Genomic DNA, 25,583 nt, shown 5'->3' with positions numbered 1-25,583 from the left:
ATTTTGGCTTCTTGTGACATTTTGTGGAACACACTCCATGTGTAAACGCAGGCACACTTTGTATGTTCATCAGAAGAGTACATTATTTAACCAGAATAAACTGGCACATAGCTTTGGCTCTATCCTTACACATGTCAGCAAACTTTGTGAAGTTTACATCCTTAAGAAGGGAAAAGTTGAAAAAAACAAAACATTCCTGACTCTTAAGGAGCTCTTAATCCCTATTACTTTTATATTAATACATAGAAAAATTAACAACAAATATAGAAGGGGGTTCTGTTCAGCAGTGCTGTTATGATAAACATGCGTATGGTGTTTATGGATCTGTTGTCAGACATTAGAGGGTTGCTGTGGTTTTCCAGGTTTTCTGTCACAACACAGACTCAACTGAATTAAACGGATGAATGCCCTGTGTGTGTTTGGTAAATTAAATTTGAGGAATCTACAGCTGAACACCAGAAAAGAAAACATTATGAGTTACATACAACATATGTTAGTCCAGCACCACGTTCTGTGCATTTGGTAAGAAAGCTCGTTTTTTTCTTCTTTATAAAATACGTTTTTCTCTGATTTATGACACTGTTATCACTGTTATCACAGTGTGTATAAGAATTTTAAGGTGTTGATAAATCATATAAGTGATGTTTTTAAATATTTATAAGGATTATCATGCAATAGTGAGTAGAATTTTGTACAAATGTAGCAATCAATCAAAATAAGTATTTAGGCTTTGCAGCTGTTTGGTCAAAAGAATCTCAAACTTTTAAATGCCATCAAAATTACTGTTAGGTGTGTTGCAATAAGAAATAAATCAATTAATTGAATAGAAAAATTAAAATGTGCTCAACAATTTCCATTTGCATAATTTATTTTCTTTTCTCTCTACCAAATCCTGGATAAAAAAATCTGGTGACTGAAGACTTTTTTTAAAGGATAATTTTGTTTACAGAGATGCCATAATTTATTTTATTTGTTGTTTTTTCTGTTTGTTTGGATATTTAAAATGTCTTCTAGGTCCAGTGTTAAATGTTCATTAGAATTTAAAGCTTATTGATATTTGATAATAATCACATTACCATTTAATGCTTGAAAATTTTCTCAAACAATATTATCATTTCTCGCAATAACCTTTTGGACTATTTATCATCCAGCAAAATATGTTGTTATGATTCAGCTTCCTTTATATGTAGTAGTTGTAAAAACTAAAAGTAGCCTTTTGCCAAATATGTGAAAGAGGAAGCAGGACTGTTGCTTGCATAGCTTTGGATATTTTTATGTTATTTATCTGTAAAGTTTGAAGAAAAGTGATTCGGTGTGGCTTCTGTGTGTTGGGAGTGAATGCGGAAGTGACTCTGATTGGCTGGTTTATTTCCTCAGCAATGCACATGTAATCAGGTGATATTATCTCTGACTCATTTCAAGGCGGTGGAAGGAAACCATTTAGTCATTGTTGGAAACTGACTCCCCCTTGGCTAAATTATGCATGTTGCAGTGTGTGTGTTTCTATGTGGCAGAAACTGAATAATAAGAATGGTAGGTGTAAATATTACTGTAGTTCTCATGAGTTGTTTTATACAGTCAAATTAGAAATCTGTGGGAAGACCCCTTTGCAACCATGAGCTGTTGGCACAAAAGTCTGATTTTGTGAACAATTTAACAAACTGTCTGAAAATGAGTCTGAAGCTGTGTGTGTGTGTTTAACTCAAACTGGTTCGGAATAAGATGAGATGATTGGCGAATTTATTGACCATCATTTAATAGGCTGAGCCCTTCACTGATTGTTTGTTGAGAACATTTTTCTATTTAAATGTATTAAATACATTTAAATAAATACGCATGACGCTTTTATTTTGAAGGGACACTTTCCTGTTTAATTGTTAGCGCAAAAGCTTATTAACAAAAAGTAACGAAGTTTATAACGTATTTTATTAGCCGCCTTGTTAGACGCAGAAGTTGTTTCTGATGTAAGAAAGTACACGTTTTATGCACTCTGCGACTTAAACTATGCTTTTTATTATTAGTTTTTTTAAAAATTGCAAACAAATTTTTAAGATTATTTAAGTTGAGGATTTATTGCCATTAAATCTGAGAATTCACCAGTAACTTGCCATCCTTCATTGAATCCCTTCAATACAATAAAACTTAAAACAACAGTAGTATTCAGAAACACAGTCAAATAACGCCTGCATAAATGATTACGAAATTGATAATAGAATACCATCGTAATATTAAAGTAATAATAAAACTTGATTGCCAAAATAATCAGCGGTATGTTAATGCAGGCTGGTTAAAAAAGACCAAAAGAGAGATAAGAAAAAGGAATCATTGGTAAAACACTTCGGCTCCAGGACTAGCTTAGCCGGGTGTTAGCCGGCTCTGGAACATGCTAGCTAGCCGCACGTCGCCATGGCAACTGCTTTTGTGAAATCGAGTCGAGGCTTAATTTATCCAGAATATCTGAAAAATCCCGTCTTAATTACGTTTTCTGGAGTTGGGTTAATAATTTTGAAAATGAGCTCCGAAGGCGTGCTTATGGCTGGTAGGTATATTTTTCTGTCATTTGTGACGTGAGTGGGAAACGTTTTTCCTGTATTTGTCTTTATATTTACGACCGAGGTGCGCCGCCGCCATCTTGGCCTGTCCTTTTCGTGACCGTCTTTCTTCTTGTGAAAAGCTTCTCGGTGGAGTTACGTCTGGTGGTTGCGTAACGTAATCAACCAGGAGGTGAACATTTAAGTTTGTCATGATTGTTTGCTGAAAATGGGTTGGGAGAATGTTAAATATCGCCCAAACAGTAAGGAACTACCACTTCCTGGTCAATATGAAGTTTCAGTGCTTTCAAATTGATTTTTTTGTGTGTGCTTTTAAATTTTTACTAATAATAATAAAAAAGGTGAAGTGGGGGGAAATTAGTACTTAATTGATTTGAGCTTTTGGAAAATTGCTGCAGCTAAAATTATGTCTAGATTTTTATTCATGGTACTGTTTTTTTTTTTGTTGTAATTTTTTGCCAATTTTATAATTGATTTTATTTATTTATTTATTTTTTAAATTAAATTTAATAAAAACATTCTAAAAAAATTGTCTACCCCTGATGTTTTGGTTGTTGTAAACAAGCAATACAAATAAACTTTGACTTTCACTTAACTTGATTATAATTCATAAAATAACTTGTAATTTAACATATTTATAAGATCAGCAGTAAAATTTTGGTTTCAAATGAATCTCTTAAAGATATGAGAATAACAAATTCTTATTTTGATCAGTACTGACAGCTCAAAACATCAGACTCAGACAAAATTTATTAAACACTTTATTTTTTCTTCTGTTGCCACATTTCTGTATACAAATTAGATTTTATGTGAAGTGCCTTTAGATGACATTTACTGTCAATTGATACAACGTAATAAACTGTATTCATTTGAAAATTATTTTTAAACTTTTAGATTTTAACCTAACATAAAAAACTAATAATATTTTATTCTACAGATAGTTAAAAAATAATTAACTTATGCATATTTTTTGAACAATTTATGTTGAGCTGAACGTTGGCATTCAGAAGGAACAATTTGCCACTTTTCTACATGATTTATTTTGTGCTTATGCCAGCAGTTCACTGTCATGTGTCATTGGTTTTGTGTTTAAATCCCTTGTCTACTTCTACTTCTTTTTTCATGGCTCCAAAGAAATATACATTCATGTGTTGAAGTCCCGTGTTTGATTTTCCTGCTGCACAAGCAAAAAATGATCAAAATGATGCAATCTAAGCTAAAAAAAATCAGTTCTGTTTGTATTACAAACACTGTTTAAAATCTCTAATTCCTCTGCAGAATTGAGTTCCAACCTAATGGAGAAGATGCAGGTCCAGGAGATGATGAGTGGCCTGAGGATACCAGAGATGGGCGAGTTGGGCCAGTTCTTTAGCTCCCTGCCGACCTCCACCTGGGTGGGCATTGGTGCCCTGACAGCTGTGTTGGCGTACTGGTTTGCCACAAGGCCTCAACCCATCAAACCTCCCTGTAGTCTCCTTCACCAGTCCGAGGAAGTGCCGGTGAGAGATCCCACAAACGTGGAATATAAATTAAACAAATATTATTCAAAACATTATTCAGAAAATGGGCTTAGAATGAAATATATAAGAAATTTTTAAACTAGAGGTGTCAATGTTAACTCATTAATGAATGCAATTAACCAGAAGATTTGAGGGTGTTAATATTGCATAACACAGAGGGTTAGCTAGGTCATAGCAGCTCATTATAGATTACAAAGTTTTATGTCAGTTGCTTGTCTGGATAAGAACAAGCAATTTTTAAATTAACGTTTAAAACAAAACGGCTTCCTTTAAAACTTCTTGGATATAAAAACCTATAATTTCTGGTATTTTAATAAAAACATTCTAAAAAAATTAGAATGTTTTTAGAACTTGTTTGAAGTGTGACAGAAGGCTAGCATCGATAATCATTCCTCCAAGAACCAAAACTGTGCACATTTATATTTCAAACTTACAAAGTTAGGCTTAGTGATTAATCTCAGCGCCATAGCATAGTTTAATATGATTAATATTTTTAATTGATTGACATTTCCTAGTTTTTCTACTCCTGCTTTTTATCACAAAAATGTTTCACTGTTATCACGTTGCAAACTAGCAGTGCTATTACCTTTCTCTAAACCTACATACCTGGGCTGACTGGTTTTATGTCGATTGAAATAATTCCACCCACTCTTGGTTCACCAAAAACAACACCTCCACCCAACATCTGTTCTTACACCGACACACCACAGACCTCTCTCTGACAGAATTTCACTTTCATGACAAAAACTGTCAACCTCACCTGTGGCTTCGAAGTGTTTTTCTAGTTCCTTTAATTAAGGTGTTTGTAGCAGCAACATGCCGCAGACTAACAGGCTAACAGATATGGGCAAAGCAAAGCTACGTTTCAGATGTTGAGTTTAACGATGGTGGGAAGTTTCATAACCTTCCATCCTCTGCAGTCTTATCTGAATCTGAATCTGAATGAGTCATTTAAACATAGGATTTTTTTCTATTTGTTCCTCATGAGAATGAAGTCTCAAAACGAATAAAGATTTGTCAGCAGTATGACTCTGGGTGTCACACACATCTCTGATAATATCAGGCACTTTTTAAAAATGAAGACATCAATAAACTTAAAGAGGATCTAAGTTTACTATGTGTTTTTCTGCTTCTCCCTCTCTTTCTGTCAGCATGAAGATGGAGGTCGAAGATCCATGATGGGCGACCCGACCAGGTTGCTAACTCATTATCATGACGACGCCACTACCATGTATGAGGTCTTTCAGAGAGGCCTACATATATCCGGTGGGTGTTACGTAACTCAAAGGGTACAGAAAGCTGGGTACTCTTCTTATCCACATCGAAACCCTTCGTCTTATTCAGCGATGTAAACAGCAGAGCATTTAAGTTTCTGTCTTTTTTAATGCCATAAAGTGAATTTAGCTGACATCGTTTGGTGAAGGTTGAGGGAAAATAAAACAGAGTAGCCATTAAACAAGTGATTTTTATCATTAATTTCCAATGTCACCAGATCTTGGGCAATGTGAGTCAGAAATTCTCTCTGCAGGCGCAAAAAGAAAACACTAATCCACCAAAAATAGTGTTTTATCTTTTGAAAAACATAGCCAAGATTTGCAGGATTAAATTAAAATGTTTAAAAAACATTTTAATTTATTTACAAAATGTTTAAATAAATAATAAGTTGGTCCCAAATCTACTCAACAAACTTTAACTCATGTTTTAACACAAGAAACCCAAACACAAGCTGACCTGGAAAACAAGACATGAGGAAAACTTGTGTCTGATCAGAAGGATTTATACCAACAACAAACACTGGTCAGAATGGTGGTAATAGTAAACTTATAAAAAACGGGTCAGAGCCATCTGCCTAAAGTAGAAATAAAACTCAACAATAATAAAAGGCAAATTCCCAACCAGAGTGGTATGAGCTAGATGGGTGGTTATGCTGTTTAAAGACAACTGCTGCAGCTGAGATACGTTAATCTATACATTTTTTCTAATCAAATTTCAAAGTACAGCAGATTGATAAATAAAGTTAGCTAAATATGTGCACTCTAAATAGGCAACTAAAGAGTCAGGCTAATAAAAAAATTACAAAGGTTGTGGTGAAAATGCAAACCCAAACTTTCCCGCGATCAACCATCCATTTAGGAATTAAAAATAAACAGTAAATAAAATGTAATAATTACTGTTCGGCCACTTGGCTGCGGTCACAGTAGAATTAAAACGTATTGTAATATTTGTGTTTATTCCTCAGGTGATGGACCCTGCCTGGGCTCTCGACTCCCAAACCAGCCCTACAAATGGCTGTCCTACAAAGAGGTGAACAATTCTACAACTGCATTCAGTAGATCATTTTCATTGATGGTATTAAATGATTGAAAATATGTTCAGACTGTCTGATGGGCTATAAACTGGGGTATCAAGTAGTTATGATAGTCATTTGTAGCTTAATTGGGGAATTACCTGGTGTGCCTGGCAGGATTCTTAAATTGAGGTCAAACATGTTTCAGGCGTGAAACAGGAAGCCAAGTCAGTTCCTAATGACTTAGTAACCAGATTATTTCCTGGTTTTACTGATTTCACTCATGAATGTTGCTGTAAAGCCTCAGTGATGTTAGCGGTGAGAGGAGAGTTCAGTTCTTGGCTTTGCTTCAGCTGCTGCAGACTTCACCTACATCAAATATTTTAGTTCTGTTAAAAATATATATTACGTCTGCAGCCGCCTGGCTTCAGTCTGAGAAAGCAGAACCTGCCAACACACATTTTTTTCTTCCATTTTTTAGCTGAAATATGCAAAACAAAAGGTTTGGAAAGGTGCCAGAAAGTTTCCTCCACATTTATTGACAATAAATTAGACGTTTAAAAGCCTGAAAATAATCTCTGCATTTATTGTAGAGGGAGAAATTCTTTCACTTTGCTCCATTGGGTTTTCTTGTTGCCATTAAAACACATCTAGCTTTCCTAACTGGGATGATGTTCAGTCTTTCTGATTTTGAAGATGTGTGAAGAAAAATGAGTCTCAATGTGTACCATATTTTTATTTTTACTTCAGTGTAAAGCATATTTTATAGAAATTGTTAAACATGCTTCAAATACCGCAATTTGTTCTTCTTGAGATTATCCTTTAATTTTCTCAAATTAAAGGATAGAAGTTTATATATGTGTGCGCATGTGTGAAACTATTTTACCGTAATAAACTAATTTAATTTAAAATCAGTCTCTGCACAAATATTGAGGTGCTATTTCTCATTTTATACGGATGTTTTGACACTAAAAAATCAAATCTAATTGCATAAAAGAAAATGAAGATATCTTTTGAATAACACTGAATAAATAAAATATAATATTCAGTTTGTGTGTGAGCTAACAGCTACTATAAAGTAGGATTTTTGTCTGTTTTAAAGTCAGTTTTTGACTCAGTTTTATTTGAGTCAATCAATGCAGCTGGAAAAATGGGAAAGCAATATGATTTTTTTATTCCCAATTTATTTGAAAGGTTTAAATAATCTGCACATTCTTTTTATTTTTTATCAGTAGTTGATTTTTCCTCTATTTCCTTTGTGAAGTAAGGGGCGTATATAACATTAAGTACAGGGAATTTCACATGTGGTCACTAAAGTTTCCTTAATTTCAAAAGTTGAAAATTGGTCTGGTTTTCATGTTTTTCTATGACTGCTGTAAGTATCCCACAAGATTTGCTGTTTATGTCAAAGCAGATCTGAAACTTTCAGCATCCTGTTAAATACCCTCAGGAGATTATCTCATGTTTTTGAAGTAGGCAAAATGATGAGTCGGGAGAAATTTGATTTAGAGAAAGTAAGTAGAAATCTACAGTGAAAATAAGAATTACGCCATCTCCAGCATTCATTTGTGACATCATGTTTCACATGAGTATGGTGGGTGGAAGTACATTTTCCTTCCCAGAAATTCCCAGAGCAGCAAAACAAATCCAGACTTGCCTGCACTCACATTTAGAAAGAAGTCGCTCTGCAATGGAATCAATAAGTAATTAATTCAAGATGGAAAATAGCTTGTGGGGTTTCGTCAAACAGTTTATACATCTGAGCTCATTTTGTAAGCCTTTTTTCCCCGAGTTTCAAAGTTGTGGTTACTTTAGGACAGTCTATTTTTTTACATAACAGACTAAACCTTGCTGAGTACCACTATATTAAATAGCAGTTAATGAAGATAATCTGTCATTTTTCAGGTTTCTGCCCGGGCCGAGCATTTGGGCTCAGGCCTTCTGCACCAGGGCTGCCAACCTAACCCCAACCAGTTCATCGGGGTGTTTGCACAGAACAGACCCGAGGTGAGTACACCTCTATATTTTTATTTTTTATATTTTTTGTGAAGAATCTCCTTTGGTTTGTTTGAGTTTAACTCTAAATGTTTGCTTTCAGTGGATCATCTCAGAGCTGGCTTGTTACACCTACTCCATGGTGGTGGTGCCCCTGTACGACACACTTGGTGCAGACGCTATACGGTTCATCATTAACACTGGTAACAACACACACCTTTCACTCATGGAAACACACTAGCATTGGTGCTAAATCTGCTGAGCATTTAGTTACCAAATTCTGCGATTTCCCCATCAGATGGTGAATGAAATAACGTAATGGGAATCTCACAGATAAAGTATAGGTTCAGATTTTGAGACACCAACTGAAACCAAAGCCAGATTTACACTGAAGAGACATTTACACGCTATTGTAGCCTTTACACATAAAACCTACCAGGCGATAATCACAAAAGACTGAATAACTTCTTCATTTGATAAGATTAAATGTGATATGATCAAAGCATGTAGCAAAAAATCCCATATTTTTCCAACATAGAATTAACTTATAACTCTTGTATTATTTATTCTATAAAGTCATATTTAAATATATAAGTCAGATTTAAATCAGTTTAGAAGCTAATAAAGATTTTTACTGTTAAAAGTTATGCAGCTTTTCCTTTACATTAAATGCTCAATGAAAACAAACCACAACATGAACACAGTTTTGTAGTGTTGCTCAAATTCAAAAACGTAAGCATTGAGCTCCTATGCTAAAACTGACTAGCATCACGGTTCTGATCAATTACCAACCAATTCTGCGTGTATTTCTTGTCCTTTTCTGTTTCTCATTTGGTTAAATTCACACAAGGCTTTGTTTGCACTTGTGTGCTTGTTTCATTGTAGCTGACATCTCCATGGTAATCTGCGACAAAGTCGAAAAAGCTGAGGTTCTGTTGACCAACGTGGAGCAAAAGGAAACACCAAAGCTGCGAAGAATCATTCTGATGGATGCCTTTGACTCTGAACTCGAGCAGCGTGGCAAAGCCTGTGGTGTCCATGTGCAGTCCCTGCAGGAAGTCGAGGTATGACAAACAGGAAGTAGCTCTAAACTGAGACTCTGCATTGATAGAGACCTAGAACATTTTAGGTTCTTACAGGGAGATTCAACCAACATAGAAAATCATCAGTGTTAATTCTAAAAACAGAAATACTTTGGTGGTTTAGTGATACTTGATGTTTATCTGTTTATCAATTTTAGTAAATACTTCACTGATTTGCCCAAAAAAAAAATCAATCCTCTAGCTGCAGCAGATCCAGAACGCTGCTGCTGGCATTTTCACTAAAACCAGGAAGATAGAGAACATCACCAAGTTCTACAGTCCTTCCACTGAGAGAACAGACTTTAAACTACTGCTGGTAGTTTATAAATCACTGAATTAAAGGCTCAGTTGTATCAACCTTCCAGACATCCCAAGTCTCATGATTTAAGTCTACTTTGCATCCCCAGTCAGAATCAAATATATTGTGAGGATTCAGGTTTTATGGTCCACTAATCTGGAACAAACGTCCAGAAAACTGCGAAAATGATGAAACTCTGGATTACGTCAACTTGCTGCTAAAAACCATTTCCTTAAAGTTGCTTTTGGTTAATAACTGGAACATCGAATCAGTTTTAGGTTTTATTACAGTGTTTTATGGTGATACATTTTGAGGGTGACATTTGAGAAAATGTAATGTTTGTTTCTTGTCTACTGATTTATATTTTTCTGCAAAGCACTTTGAATTCTCTGGTACTGAAATGTGCCCTGCTTTATTGTACTATAAGTAATACATTAACTATTCATAATGTGTCAGTACAAAGGTCAAAATGTGTTTTTTTTTTTTTTTTTTTTTTTTTTTGCCAAAGATCAAAACTCAGAAGCTTCCCCACAAAACAAAACAAAAAAAACCTCCAAAATGTGCAAGTTTCTTATGGCAGCCGCCTTAAACTTATTTACTTTTTACACATTTCAGGTTGTCAAAAATAGCTGGTTTTCTTAAGTTTTTAATCACTCTTTTCAGAGAATGTCAGAATATTCTCTTGTTTATGTCCTGAATTGAAAGGTCTCATTTAATTCAGCTTAAATCCAAGTCACTTTATTTATATTCAGTTGTTTCACACCACTGAGTCTGGTCTTATGTAGATGCAATACTCTGGTGAAAGAATGAGTTGTTCTTCCTGTTGAAAGAGTGCAGCTTTTTAAGGTCACAGAACAACAAACTGCTCATTTTAAAAGCGATAATGTTTGTAATCATCTAAATTAACAGCAAAGCCTCTGATCATGTGTAGTTTTAAGAAGCCCTGATGTTTTCAGTCTGTCGTGTAACTTTGTGGGCCGAGGAAACATTTGGATGCCTTCCTACAATAATGCATGCAGCTAGATCATTCCTGTTATAGTTTTGACTTTTACAGTCAAAAGTCTTTAGAAAACACAGAGACAAAGATACATGCCAGGAGAGGCAGACAAAACCATCACATGTTAAGATTTCCTGCTCGTGGACTTGAATAAACAGATTAAGCTTCTGCTTTGAGGGGTTTATCAGCACCATTCCTTGCGCTACAGAATCTGATGAATGCAGGGCTCTTATGTTTTCAGCACCGACCGAGTCAACAGATGTGTTGCCATGGTTGCGTGTTTATGAGACTTTGTCAGCTCTGTTCATTCCTAAGAGCTGAAACGGTTCAGATATGGCAGACAGGTCGGACTGGATGGAGTCAGAACATTTACAAGTTTGACTCAAATTGCATTGTCGTGTTTTTGTAAGGAAAACTCTAGAAAACCATATGTCCAGGTAACAATCAGCCTTTAGCTTCATAAAAAGTACGTAGAGAAAGGAGGCCTGCATGTTTGCTGATAATTTACCCACAAATGTTTGGCTCATGCCTACCAACAGGAGATAATAAAGTATATCCAAGTTATAGGTTTTTGGTTTTATTGCATAAATTTATGTTATCTTTTGCATTTTTGTTTTGTTTTGTGTAACTGTTTTTATTTATTTATTCTTCCCGACAGGCTCTGGGCAGGGAGCACTACAGAACACCTATAGTAAGTATAAATTAAAGGAGCTGCTAAACTTAACCCATCTTATCAGGGTTTGTATACATGTTGGTTTTCTTGGAGGTAAAGAAAAAAGAAAAATCTAACTTTGAGCGAGTTGTATAATATTTTATTTTATATTGTCCTGTATGATCTCCGTTAGATAATACTGATAGAAAGTTGTTGTATACGTCTGTTTTGACAGCTGTTACACCTGCACAGGCAGGCTGTGTTGACAAGTGAACAATGAGCGGTTAATAACCACCTCTACAGTTTTTGGTGCTGTTTTAAAATGAGAGAAAAGGAAAAACAAAACATCCTGTATGCTTATTCATAAATTTTTTATCAATCTTGAACATGTAACCTTAAATGCTCTTCTAACAGTATAGTTTGCAACAAAATGGAAAATAGACAACGTTTTATTGTTTTTTCTTATCTGAACAGCCGCCGGCCCCTGATGATCTGTCCATTGTGTGTTTCACCAGTGGAACAACAGGTAATATTTGGTGCAGTATATGTTGTAAGCCTTTTTTTTTGCTATCCTAGAAGTATTTTCTGTAATTGTTGCTATTTTAAAGTAACAAGATAATTATAAAAATAACTAAGTATGTACAGCGCTACCAAATTGCCAGCCCTACTGACTACATATAAAAATTTGTGTAAAATCCAACTTTTAGTCAAGTTTATCTAATCAGTAGGGAGACAAAAAAGTCATATTTAATTTCATTTTGTTAAAAGGTGTAAAGATCGACAGCATTTTATTGCACTAAACCTCAAAAACCTTTTAAACTACTAGAGAATATTCTATATTGTGCTTCTGCATAAAGTGTACTGCCTGTGAACTTGTCTTGGCCACCGACAAGCTGGAAGATAAAACAAGCTGTAGAAACATGAAAGTGTCCAAAAAGTGTCTGCAAATTTTTGTCCTTAAATAATGAGGTTGGCATATTGACTCCAGCCGATTCCTGATCACTTATGTTTCTTTCTTCTGGGTGCCTTTCTGTTTATTTGCAATTTTTTAAAAGTTTAACCAAGTAAACTATTTTGTTTTTCTTTTCACAAAATAGCTAACACTAAGTCAGGTAGAATAGAAAATGTCTCTGAAAATGAATTACTTTGATTTAGAACTGGATTAATTCTAGAATTAGAACTAATAAGTTACAACTTTTAATTTTCCTTTGAGATCAATTAAGTATTTTTTCATTTTAATTTGAATTTGAACAATATATTTTGATGTAAGTATTTATGTTCTGCTTCAGAATTTGACATACTATGTGAGTGTATCGTCTAAAATCCAAATAAAATACACAAAAACATTAAATTTTTCTGAATCAGAACAGAAATATTAGCGTTTGTCATAAAACCAGGTAATATGTTAGTAAACTGGGGCGCTTATGACTGGTGTTGCATGGGACAGAGAGGAGGAATCTGCACCAGCTGCCCTTTGTTTTCTACATGTTGACACTTTGCCACTTACTGAAAAGTGCATGTCACCAACCCTGCTGAACAACAGGCCGTATGCATAAATAAATGACAGAAGAGAAAACCGCTTATTTGCATGATCACATGCAGTTTATGAAACATTTGTGTGGTGTCTGTTAAATTAAGTTTTCATTGTTCGTATCTGGTATCTTAGGTGGGGATTTCCTGTGCATTCAGGAGGTTTGAGAAACCGGAACACTGACTCAAATATTGCCATTTTTTTGTGCATTTTTGTGCATTACTTGACGGCAGCCCCAGCAACAGATCTATGAAATAATGACAAAATAATTAGATTTAAAGAGAAGAGAAAGCACTAGTTCACATGCTAACTGTAACTGGCATTTACTGTAAATCCAGCTTGTTCATTGTAGCAGAATGAGATAGTAATGACAGCACGATTTTCCCTCCCTTTTTAAAAAAAACATCAACTCTAGATAAACCGCCTACATGTTTTATCATGTCAGACGGCGGGAAAATCATGTGAGCAAAAAGGCGCTGCTGCTTTTTAGGGAGGTCTTGGCCCGCAGCAGCACCTCCTTCTCAGGCCAACAAAGAGGTCATTTGAGGACTCACTGGTATCAGTTTACAGCAGACTTTGACCTCCGCAAGCGTCCTCTGTTGTAAACGACGCCATCTAATGGCATAAAACTGCATCTGCCTCAGCCTTAAGTTTTGTTTTCCAGACATCATCCAGCGTTTCTCACAAATGCTTTCTGGCAGTGTTGCAACATCGCCTCTCTTCTTTGCAGGATATTGCAAGAGGTTACAGCTGTAGGGCACAGCTTTAGGAAAGGGAAATTTAAAACTCTGCTTTCTCGAATGTGAGTCACGGGATGAACTGTAGGATTACAGAATAAGGAGAAAATTTTTCTTTAAGGGTCGGCAAAGATGTCAGGAAGAAAATTTGTGGCATTTTTGGGCTTGAATTTTAATGTGTCACTTAACTGTGAAGTGAAAAGAAGATAATACATGTTGGTTACATTTCTGTATAAAATCTTATAAGTGTGGCATGCATTTATTTTCAAACTCCTGAAAGAAATTCTTCCAGAAACACGGAATGAGGAGGAAACAATGAAGTGAATGTAATCAAATGAGCGATGGTCAGCTGCTCCAGCCTTTAGGTGGTATCAGTGGAAACCTGGTCACACTAAAGCATGTCTCCAGGTTGTTTCTGAGGTGCTGGTTGAATTCCGATCAATGAAGATCTCGATCCAAAAGCCTTTATATTTTTTGTATTGTGGATAAAATATTTCAATAATTTGCTCTGCAATTCTTTCTCCTACTGCAGTAATTCTTCATAACATAGTTAAAGTGTCAGATTTATTTAGTGACACTCTGCAGTATGATATCATAAAAATTCAACACCTGACACTGGGCCCAGAAAGTCCCAAAAAAGCAAAGTCAGTGTTTCGTTCTCACATCTTTGGAACGACTGTCATCCACCTGAATGGCTCAGAAATGTTTGACCTCGTCTCATTTTTGGCCGGTGGCCACTACGTATTATGCTGCTATTCAAATATTACAAGTTTAGATTACTGTAAAGTGTTTTATGACATTAAATGTGGATAAATTTATTTGAATGGCTTATTGTTCTCTTATACACCATGTGCTTTCTTACTCAGGAAATCCCAAGGGAGTTATGCTCACCCATGGAAACGTGGTGGCAGATTTTGCAGGATTTCTTAAAGTCACAGATGTGAGTTATACCTTTTTCTCTTTCATTTGGTGTCAGACCAGTCTAATGAGTCCAAAATGTGTTTGTTAAATACAGGTGAATCATTTTCCTTTTTTTACTTGAGATTTCTTGGGAGTATCATAAATCATCTAAGTGCTTCTCTCCTTCTTTGTGTTCCTGCAGACAGTCATTTTTCCCAACCAAGACGATTGCCTCATCTCCTTCCTGCCGTTGGCTCACATGTTTGAGAGACTAATTGAGGTAAATGTGCCGACCCGAGGCCTGTGGGAGCAGGAATGCAATGGTTGTGTGTAGGAGTTTCAGGATGTTAGCGTGGGTGTAAGAAGAATGTTTTTATGGAAGGTGGTTGTCAGTTGTGTCCTTTCCTGTAGTTTGTACCCACTGGTGCGCAAGTTACATTATTTTGATGTCTGCAGAAGAGCATACACACACACACACACCAGTCCACCAGTTAGTTTTCAGTTTCAGATTTACTCACTGTTTTTGCTGAACTATTGTGGCTTGAAAAAAGGAGAAAATTTTCCAATGCTTTCACTGTTTGGAGATTTGAAATACTGTGAACAATGGATACCTTTTATTCTCCAGTACACTTCAAAGGACAACATGTCTGAAAAACATATCAATACATGTTTCATATCAGTCAATATTATTTATTTGTTACTGCTGACGTGACCGTTTTATCCAGTTTCCTCTCAAGACGTTGATCTTATTTTCTCTCCACTTCACCACTATTGTTTATTTTTAAGCAGCTATGAGAAACATAAAACTGCTGCTCGTCTATGTGGCGCCACGCCAAGAGCCCATTGCGGTCCGTTGAGCATGGTGCGATTTGACACATCAGACGCATCCAACACTTTTGACAACGGAAAACAATGGCTAGAGGAATTTTGACGTGCCCTCGACATAGACTGAATATAAACCAGCTGCACAAAATGCGTTTGGTGTGACGCACCATCGTGTGCTTTCAAAGTGCAAACGCATGAAACTTGAAGCGCAGGGTGAATCTTACACCTGTTCATCCAGTCCTCCTGTTTTGCTGTAGATAACTTGACCAGGATCACACCCCAGTGTTGCCATCCCAGTCTTCAGTTTTTTGCAGCTTCCTAACAGGTTTTTGTCGTATGGCTTTACACTTAACTCCATCCACACATAACCAGGTTTTACAAGTTTGATGAAAAGTTACACTTTGTTTGCACTTGATATACACATGAGTCAAAGTATCTTCTTCCATGTATTTGGTGTTTTCTCTTTCTGGTGTATGGGGCTTCTTATAGTTTTGTTCTTGCTCATTTTAAATAAAAGAAAGATGTTAGAAGTAGTTTTCTACAGATTTTTCCACCTGATCTGTGGATTTCTGCTGCTTCTCCAGAGTTTATTTGACTTGGTAAATTTACAGTTGTACCATCCTTTTTACATTTTTGGCTGTTGAATTAAATGGATCTCTGTGAGATAAAAAAAAGCTTGAACAAGCTTGTTATGTAAACTCACTTTCCTAAAATTTCTCCACAGCTTTACTCCTCACCAGACTGCTGTGTTCCTTTGTCTTCATTATGTTATTTGTTTAAAATGTTTTCCAACAAACCTCTGAGGTTTTCATCCATTGTAGTGGTTTTAGCTGGGTAAAGAAGGCAGACATGCATTTTTTGAGGCGTGACTGCAATTTGAGGTCTTGCTCTCTTATAATAAGACCTTAACAAATGACCCACATCCTGTACAGAGCACATGCTGCTTTGTTCAGCTGCCGTCGCATTTAATGCATGGTTATTACCTGTTAAAAAAAACCTAGCTGGTTTAGCAGAGTTGTTTTGAAAAGCTCTGCTGATTACAGTAAGCCGACCACTTCCAGACAAAAAATGTCTTTTACTCTTTGCTGTTTAGCGTTGACGTTTTTATCTGAGATGTTGACATCTCAGATACACGACTGCTGATGGCAAACAGACAGACCTCAAAAATAGAAAAACAGGCTTTAAGAGACACCTGAGGCTGCTTGCTGGTCAACATTCCTCAATTTGCATGTGGACTCTTAGCAACTGGTTGAACACCCAGACATAATCTATTTACATTTACAGCTTAAAACCAGGTTGCATTACCTTTCCTGTTATCCGGTTTTAATTTTACCTTGAGATTAAGGGAATTTGCTTTTGTCTTGTGTCAATCCAAGATGCCACTTTTGTTGGAAATATAAAGGTGTGTGTGTGTGTGTGTGTGTGTGTTATTTATGAGTATGTCAATTTGTGTAGCATGTGGCTGAGGTTAGTATGCAGGCAGGCTGCACAGGAGTGTTGTCACAGGCATGAGACCCAGACACAGGAAACCACCTAACTTCCCCAGAGATCTGTATTTCGGGTCACACGATAAAGCGACTTCAGCAATGTCACAAAAACATGCAGCGTTGCTCAGTTCTCTGCCCTCAGACGTCCCGAGAAGCCGGATGAAAGCCATTTATTATCATTTGACAGAAACCAAAGTTTAAATTGTTAATAAATAGAACAAGTATTTCAAATAAACCTATATTCCTGTGTTAGGGATTAGCTTTGTGTGCATAAAGTTGGAAATAAAAAGCATCAGCTGGAAATACTGACTGACTTCCTATGCTGCAAATTTGAGTTGCTGCCTGTCAGAGTGCGTTTCCCATACTATCTTAAAATGGCTTGAGAAGTTATGCAGCATTACAGTATTGTTGTGTTCCAAAAAAAGTGTGCTTTTCATGTTCAACCAAACAAAGGGAAAACCCTCTTTGTTTGGTTGCCTGATGCCAGATTGTTGCAGCAGGTTGACGATTCTTAAAGGTTACAATGACAATGACAATGGTAAACACACCTGAATTAAAGGGTCGGGACACAGCGCCATTTTGTAGCACAATCAAAGAACTGTGTTGCTTCCAATTGTTGTAAAAATGCTATTGATATCCAGCATCATAATTTGACACCTTGAAATTAGGCCTCTGTCTCTTTAAGAAACTTAGGCGCTTCCATAATTAGTGGCTGTGTAATGTCTTTGTATTGTAAAGCATTTTGAATTGCATTGATGCTGAAATGTACTGTAAATGAACTTAAAGTTGTAACTTGTAACTTTTATAAAATCAGATAAACAGATCAAACAGATAAACTGACAACAGATCTCCGCTGCCTTCTCCCAGTGCTCCCAGTGCTAACAAGAAGCAACCAATCAGAGCCAGGAGGCAGGTCTTAGCACTGTCAGTCACAATCTCATGTAGCACTGCTCATGATAGAAAAAAAAAAGATTTTTTTCACAGATTATTACGCATGTTAGCAGTTTCAACAAATATGTAAAAAGCATATTCTTTTAAAAGTTACATTCTGCAGCTATAGCCTCACAACACTTTTTATCCATTAAGCAGTTTAAACCACATTGGACTGACAAGTAGTTCTTCAGATGTTGTTTGCTTATTGCTGCTGCCGCTAGTCTTGAGGAGCTGAGCTCTGCGAGGCTGGAGGCACTTTGTGGGAACAAGTATTGAGAAAAACCCTGAATCTCTTATTGGTTGCAATAAGAGATTCAGTGATTCCTCAAACGTGCATGACGGAATCAGAGCGACTCTCCTGGTTTGGTTTTGAGGAGGTAATGACATAACAACATAATGAGAAGCTTAAAAAATTCTTGATTTTACATCATAAAAAGTGGGCTCTGAGAACTAGGACACTTGGTTGGTTAGAATACTCATAAAAATTCCAAGTGTACAAAAGTTCCTCACTGTGACTTAGATTTACAATAATAGTTACATTAACGCAGCAGCATGCTTTATCCACATAAAGCGATAACACAACTGAAACAGCGTGTTTAGCTTCCTCTTTTGACAAAATGTCAAGAAACTTGTGAGTGTGGTAATCAAAGCCATGACATTTACAACGACTGTGATGACAGTAGCACAAACTGGCATCCGTGTGAATGTCCAAGTAGGTTTATCAGAAGTAGAGAGGTCCCTTCGGGGTTTTTCAAACTTCTCACATTACAGACACAAAATAAAAGCTTTTAGTGTTATATTATGTGATAGAGCCAACACAAAAGAAGCAAATTATTTTAAATTGGAAGGAAAAATACTTCTTTCTTCTTTTCAAACTTTTTACTAAATTTGTAATTTTACATGGTTTGTACTGCTAAATGAAACCCAGTACAAATGAAAATCAACACCTAAAATAAATGCTTTAAAGTAATTTAGTGTTATTTCAAGTGATATACTGAACACAAAGAAGCAAATTGCACTATACTGCTAAATGCAGCCAAGATTTTTCAGAAGTAACTTAACCAGTAGATAATGTGAATACTCTAAACTCATTTGATCTTCTTTTTCTGTGATATTTGTTTTACACTTTTTGCACTACAGGATTTGAATAACAGACACCTGAACTTTAGGATAACTGTGTTTGTCTTGTCCAACGGTGCAGAACGTGGTCTACTGCCACGGCGGTCGGATCGGCTTCTACCAGGGAGACATCCGGCTTCTGCCCGACGACATGAAGGTCCTTCGGCCAACCATTTTCCCCGTGGTGCCTCGGCTGCTCAACCGCATGTACGACAGGGTGAGGTGAACAAACACGGAAAGGCATTTTTTAAAGCTGGAGGCAAACAAATAAGCTGACACAATTCTATTCAAATCTTTTTTTTTTTCAATTTGTTATATGTTATTCCAATTCTGTCGCCTTGCTTTATCTGTTCAGTTTAATAAGTTGGAAAAAATTAATTAGTTAACCCTCTGACATCAGAGGGTCGTTTTTGACAAATTTTTATTCTATCTTTATATATTTCTCAGTTGAAACCATTAATATTGCCTGATAATGTTTCTGCAGCACAACCTGAACTTTGTGAAGTTCCACCTATGGAACTTCACAAAGTTCCATAAGTGGAACTTTGTGTCATTCCATATTAGACCTTCAGTCACATAAAAACATAAAATCAGAGTTGGAAAAAATTTTATTTTTTCATTGTGAAACCTACAAACATTCACAACAAATGTTTTTTGTTATTTAGAATGACAATGTATGCTGTACATTTCTTAAACTGATGTAAAAATAGTTCAAGAAAAACAATTTTATAAAATTATTAGCATGAAAATGAATCCGATTTGTTTGCCACGATGCCATCACAAATCAGACATGTTAAAAGAAGTCCAGGGACGCCTAAGGGTTAAAAAATTATACACAGAGGGACGAAAACAGCCTAAAAGCTTGTATCTGTCATAGTGTTTGGTTTTAAAGTAAATCCAAATGCACTGGGTGGAAAAATTAAGAGCAAAAAATGGGGAACACAGGAAACCAGAGCAGAGCAAAAAAGCAGGAATCCAGAAGAAAAGATGGCAGGAAGTTACAGGAGGATCCACTGAGAAGTGAGGGGAGTTCTGCGACAGTGAATGCTGGAATAATGGACCTGGAATGAGTGGATACCTGACTGCAGGTGTGAGGGGAGAGAGAGAAAGTGGCACAAGGAGATGGGAAATGAATCTAACACTAACGAATGACGAGACATGAGAAACAGAGAAAATTAGAGGAACTTTAAATAACTAGACAATAGAAAGAAACAGTCAACTAGAATCACTGAGAAAGGACTGAACTAAAGTCAGTTTAAGAAAGAGGTGAAGGAACACAGAAGAATAATGAAACTAGAATCAACAAATGAACGTTGGCCATAACAGTAGTGTTACGCCCCTATTGGTCTAGGGGTTCAGGGCGGTAACATAAAAAATGTCCAGAGAATAGGAGGGATAAATAAAAAGGTGATTTATTACAAAAAGAAACAAAGTTCTCACAAAACCAAGACACAATACAACTTAATCCAATTAAAACAAAAGAAAGGGGCTGACAGCATTAAGAAAGGTTAAGTGCGAAGTAAATCACAAAATGCCCAAACAGGTCAGCCTAAAGTAACTCAAATAAACCAAAAAGAAAATGAAAAAAAGAACAAACACACTAAGGGAGCAGCAAGACTCCTAAATACTAGCTTCTAGCTTGTGTTGTCAACCAAATCAAAGTCAACCTGCTCTAGCAGAACAAACAACCAAAATATTCACAAAATTGTCAAAGACAATTACAATCAAAGGTGGAGAACAGCGGAGCAAAACCTCCTCCTACAAGCTGTCCCCCTGAGGAAATTATTTCAGGAGCCTTTTATAGAACCAGGTGAGTCTCATTAACATCTGGTGGCTTGCAGTTCTCTTCTGGTCCAATGGGTGTAGTTCCTGCAGCCTCCAGGTAGCCAATCAGGAGATGAGCCATCACAGCTGAACCTGCATAACAAACCCCTGCACAGATCCAAGAGGCCAGGGGCTGTAACAAGTAGCCAACAGTTATGGCCATAAGTGACTGACATGTTCCTATTGAATATTATCTCTGCTTCCCATCACATCATGTCAGCAACTGCCTTCAGTCAGAGGCCACTTCAGATTTGCTGCAAAACTGACTGCTTCCAGAGATGCTTCCACCATCGACAGCAACACTTTGAAGATGCATGCATGACAAGTTACAACATTTCATTTCGCTCTGGAATAAACAAAGAATTTATCTGATTCTGAAATTGAGTAAAGTCATATTTCTATTGTTTTTGTACTCAATGAAAATGTAATTCAATTGATTTCCACAACGTGTAGCGTTCTACACTTTGAGTTCATCTAGGTGTAGAGGAAACATTTTCCTGAACACTCAGAAATTGGTTTCAGAAATTGTAAAAATAAATAAATCTCTTATGCCATTAACATCTTTTCAACTCTATTAGTGCTGTTTGAACCAGTGGAGAAACAAACAGCCAGGCTTCGCCCAGCTGAAAATATGTGTTTTTTATTTTCAGATTTTCAGCCAGGCAGACACCCCGGTGAAACGCTGGCTGCTCAACTTTGCTGCCAAGAGAAAAGGGGCCGAAGTCAGCAGAGGCATCATTCGCAGTGACAGCATCTGGGACAAATTCTTCTTCAGTAAGATTCAGGTAAATAATCTTATTGGGACGAGATGAAATCAGGCATTCCTCGTCACTCTCACCTCAAATATAGTTTGATTCCCCTAAGCACAATGCAGAAGCTCTGTCTCTATCCCAACATGTGGCTAATCTCGTCCAGAGAGTAAGAATGAAACTGGCATAAAAACACAGATTCCTTACGGCTCTGCAACCCACAAACCTTCCCCTGAAACAGTTCCCTGAAGTTGTTTCAGTTTTAGAGTGGCACCCAGAAAGGAAACATGTTTGAACTGTACCCTCCATATTCTTATCCCAGTAACATCTTTTCAAAATGGAACATTTTTGAAAAGGTAATTTTTTTGTCTATGAAGAAAGTTCCTCAATTAGTGACTTAATTTTACTTTTTAAGGTTAATCAGATTGTTGATTAACTTCTAATTAGTTATTGAGGACGTTCAGTTTTCCATCAGCAGTGTAAACATTCACATTCAAAGACACTTTATTCATCCCAAACAGAAATTAAATGTAACTTATATTAATTCAGGTTCTTATGGCTCGTGATGGCTGCTGTAGCAGTCTGCTGTATTACAGTGAATTTGAAGACGCCTCTGACTGAAGACACTCTGGCAGTGGCAGCATCATGCTCCGTCTGCAAAGAAAGGCAGATGGAGCTAAATACAGTTCAGTCATTGAAGAAAACCTGTTAGAAAAGGCCTGTGACCTCTATTGAAAATGGGAAAGACATGAGAACATGGCATTCTAATTAGGCAGGTCTTCTCGAAATGGCTAACAGGACGGTACTGATGGTTTTTTTAAATAGTTGGATTTTGAAACTTGAATCTGTTTCGTTGAGAGATAAACTGGTGTTGTTTTGTAGCAAGTATCCAAAATTTTTGTCTAAAAATTATATTACACACTGAAAAAACACAAAATCTCACCAAGTATTTTTGTCCAGTTTCTACAGCAAATATCTTAATACACTTGAAATTAAGTTAGACAAACTAACTTATAAGTAACTTTTCAGTTAGAAATAAACTTTATTTGAAGCCAATAATTCCTAAATATTGACAAAAACTTTCTAGTTCCAATGGCAGATTATTTCACTTTTAATCTGGGGAAAGTGTCTCATCATAAATCTGTCAGTATTAAGGAATTACAAACAAAAGTTACTTGTAAGTTAGTTTTGTCTTTTTTCAAGTGCATTTGTGGTAAAAGCTAGATAAAAAGCACTTGGTGGGACTTGGTGGTTTTGCAGTGCAAACACGGCTAAGATTGCTGAGTCTCATTAATGTTCTCCATTTTGGTTCAGGCCAGCCTGGGAGGAAGGCTCAGGATGATCATCACAGGAGCGGCTCCTACCTCGCCCAGCGTCCTGAGTTTCCTCAGAGCAGCTCTGGGTTGCCAGGTCAGACACACCCTCACAAACAACACATGCCATGCATATTTACATTAACTGAACCAGTCCAGCATAGTTAAAGAATATGGAGGACATAAAGGTGCAGGAAGTGGTCACATTTATCAAAAGGAAGAAGAAAGAAGAAGGTTTCTCCATCACAAGCTGACCCAAACTGTTTACCACGACAACATCAATCATCCACAAACACTTTATTCTAAACTGTAGAACAACAGGAAGACAGTTTCCACTTCCCTTTTCTCAGCATTTCCCATGTTCCTGTGTAGGTTTACGAAGCATACGGACAAACAGAGTGCACAGCTGGCTGTACCTACACCACACCTGGAGACTGGACCTCAGGTGAGGCCTCGCCGCTAAACTCAAACCAATGAACTGTTTCCTCCAACCAGAGGTCAAAAGGTGATGACAGTGACCAGTAATCAATGTGAAAAGCTGGAAGAAGGTCTTTATATGAACTCTGCTGTGGCTCTGTGAGCTGCTTTGACTTCCACTCTGACAGTGAGGATTGCGTGGGCGTCGCTGTGGCGTAACATCTCAGACACTCTCACGGTATCTCCTCTGCTCCAAGTAGATGATTTACGGCTGGGGAAAAATGAGAGGGAATGGGTATTGAAGAGTAAGGAGGTCTATTTCCGTTTTTCTAAAGAGAGGGAGAGGGAGGGGCCTGATGCGTCCAGTGGAGATTAAAGAGCCGCTCAGCCTGTTTTCCCAGGTGGTTTCCCACATCTACAGAGGACCAGAAGCGGCTATGATTGCCTCCATTATGGTCTATTGTGGTGCACAAATTATCTTTGTCATGATAACAGAAATAACTGCTGTGCAGTTTCATGTACAACTAAAACCAGCCAACATATCTGCCATTGATTTGAGATTGCGTTCTAACTGTATAGTAAATACATTGGCCTTATTGACGCTGCATATAATAAGACATTTTAAATTTTAATATTTCTGAGCTGGAAAAGAAATGTTGAGTTTGTCATTAATTTTCAACTTCTCAATTAGGATTTTAAAACTCTTTTTAGACGTTTTGTGTTGCTGAATCATACATAAACTGTGACAGGTGAGGCTTAGATAATGCACAGTATTGATATGTGACAGGAGATTCAATTTATATATTTATCTAATAACTCCTCGGATGACTTTTGGGTTGAAAACTAAAAATATATATAATTTTTTTTTGCTGCAACAGGTTGTCTGAACAATTAAACATTTTATACAAGAACATGTAGCTGCTTCAAAGTATAGTTTAATTAAAGGTTTCTGCAGTCGTGCCATGAAAAGGATTATATAACTTTTACAAACATCTGCACTTCAACATGTTTAGAGCCTCAACCGCTGCACAAAACAAGTATAAAGGCAGTGTAACATTGCCCCCTGCTGTTCAGTTTCCAAATATATATATTTTTTGCTATAAAATTCACCTAACATATTTTCTTCTCCTGATTTCTAGGTCATGTTGGGGCTCCGCTGCCATGTAACCTCATTAAACTGGTGGATGTTCCTGAAAAGAACTACTTTGCATCTAAAGGAGAGGGAGAAGTAAGCAAAGTATTTTTTCCCTCTCAGAATAACAACATAACAAACAGGTTATTTGAATCGTACGTAAGGTTTTATTTCAATTACTCAGGTCACTGACTGCTTTTTAAGTTGAATAAGTTTTCCATCTGAACTCTTTCAGGTCTGTGTGAAGGGACCAAACGTGTTCAAAGGCTACCTCAAAGACCCAGAGAGAACGGCCGAGACGCTGGACGCAGATGGTTGGCTCCACACCGGAGACATCGGCAAATGGTTACCTGTAAGTCACATAAATCTAACACCAGGCTGTGCAGCTGCATCACACAGAGACGCTCCAAAATGTGTTGAGGTTCTGTTCGCTATGTGGTCTGGTGTAGAACGGCACGCTGAAGATCATCGACAGGAAAAAACACATCTTCAAGCTGGCACAGGGCGAGTACATCTCCCCTGAGAAGATCGAGAACATCTACATCAGGAGTCCACCTGTGGCGCAGCTCTATGTTCACGGCGACAGTCTGCAGGTACGACGTCAAACCTTCCTATCAAATTCACAAAGTTTCATTTGTAGCTTCTCCTCTAGAATCCTTTGGCTGTTTTTTTCTTAATCTCTTGGATTGATGTTGTGACTGCTTCTTTCAGTCCTGTTTGGTGGGAATCGTGGTTCCTGACCCTGAAGTGATGCCTGAGTGGGCCAAGAAGAAAGGCATTCTGGGAACTTACAAGGACCTTTGTAAAAACACGGTAGGTAAAACTTCTGCAGACATTCATTCTAAATGATTCTACAACTAATCTAAATGCAACACTTTTGCATTCTGTTACCAGGAATTGAAGAAGGCTATCCTTGAAGATTTGGTGTGTCTGGGCAAAGACAATGGGCTTCTATCATTTGAGCAGGTAAAACATTTCCACATGTTAGCAATAAACAAACAAACTCCAAAATTATTTGAAACCTGCAAAGATTTTTCTCTGCAAAAAGCAAAAAACCAGATTAAAGTTTGCAATTACAGGACAGAAACTCATTAATCCTTTGTCCGGGTGGTAGACTGGAAGCTGCACATTTAAGTTCAGCATGAAGATGTTATTGGAACTGGGTTTTTCAGTCCGTGTTGACGTCAAACTGGGTCCAGTGACACTGGTATTCCACCAGTTCCCAGCAGGCTT

The 25,583-nt window shown here is 37.0% G+C and overlaps 1 protein-coding gene across 4 annotated transcripts in view; it reads left to right on the top strand.

The window, feature by feature from the left end:
• acsl6 (acyl-CoA synthetase long chain family member 6) overlaps positions 1-25,583 on the top strand; it is a 37,428-nt gene that overhangs the window by 10,155 nt on the left and 1,690 nt on the right. For 2 of the 4 annotated variants that reach the window (XM_055051389.1, XM_055051390.1), the window contains exons 2-20: positions 3,831-4,051; positions 5,224-5,338; positions 6,312-6,376; positions 8,265-8,366; positions 8,458-8,557; positions 9,240-9,418; positions 11,390-11,422; positions 11,858-11,909; positions 14,518-14,591; positions 14,754-14,831; positions 18,998-19,132; positions 21,390-21,524; positions 22,803-22,898; positions 23,174-23,246; positions 24,358-24,446; positions 24,586-24,702; positions 24,800-24,943; positions 25,062-25,163; positions 25,245-25,316. In XM_055051389.1, coding sequence (XP_054907364.1) covers positions 3,831-4,051; positions 5,224-5,338; positions 6,312-6,376; positions 8,265-8,366; positions 8,458-8,557; positions 9,240-9,418; positions 11,390-11,422; positions 11,858-11,909; positions 14,518-14,591; positions 14,754-14,831; positions 18,998-19,132; positions 21,390-21,524; positions 22,803-22,898; positions 23,174-23,246; positions 24,358-24,446; positions 24,586-24,702; positions 24,800-24,943; positions 25,062-25,163; positions 25,245-25,316 — 1,982 coding nt within the window. Of the gene's footprint in view, positions 1-2,400; positions 2,540-2,616; positions 2,725-3,830; positions 4,052-5,223; positions 5,339-6,311; positions 6,377-8,264; positions 8,367-8,457; positions 8,558-9,239; positions 9,419-11,389; positions 11,423-11,857; positions 11,910-14,517; positions 14,592-14,753; positions 14,832-18,997; positions 19,133-21,389; positions 21,525-22,802; positions 22,899-23,173; positions 23,247-24,357; positions 24,447-24,585; positions 24,703-24,799; positions 24,944-25,061; positions 25,164-25,244; positions 25,317-25,583 lie in introns of those variants that run through there. The other 2 variants (XM_055051392.1, XM_055051388.1) reach the window with 2 other exon arrangements.

Source organism: Poeciliopsis prolifica, unplaced genomic scaffold (genome assembly GCF_027474105.1).
Source record: "Poeciliopsis prolifica strain line A6 unplaced genomic scaffold, Auburn_PproV2 SCAFFOLD033, whole genome shotgun sequence".
NCBI classification, from domain to species: domain Eukaryota; kingdom Metazoa; phylum Chordata; class Actinopteri; order Cyprinodontiformes; family Poeciliidae; genus Poeciliopsis; species Poeciliopsis prolifica.
Note: the sequence above shows the minus strand (reverse complement) of the source record. Positions and strands in the feature narration are given on the sequence as shown.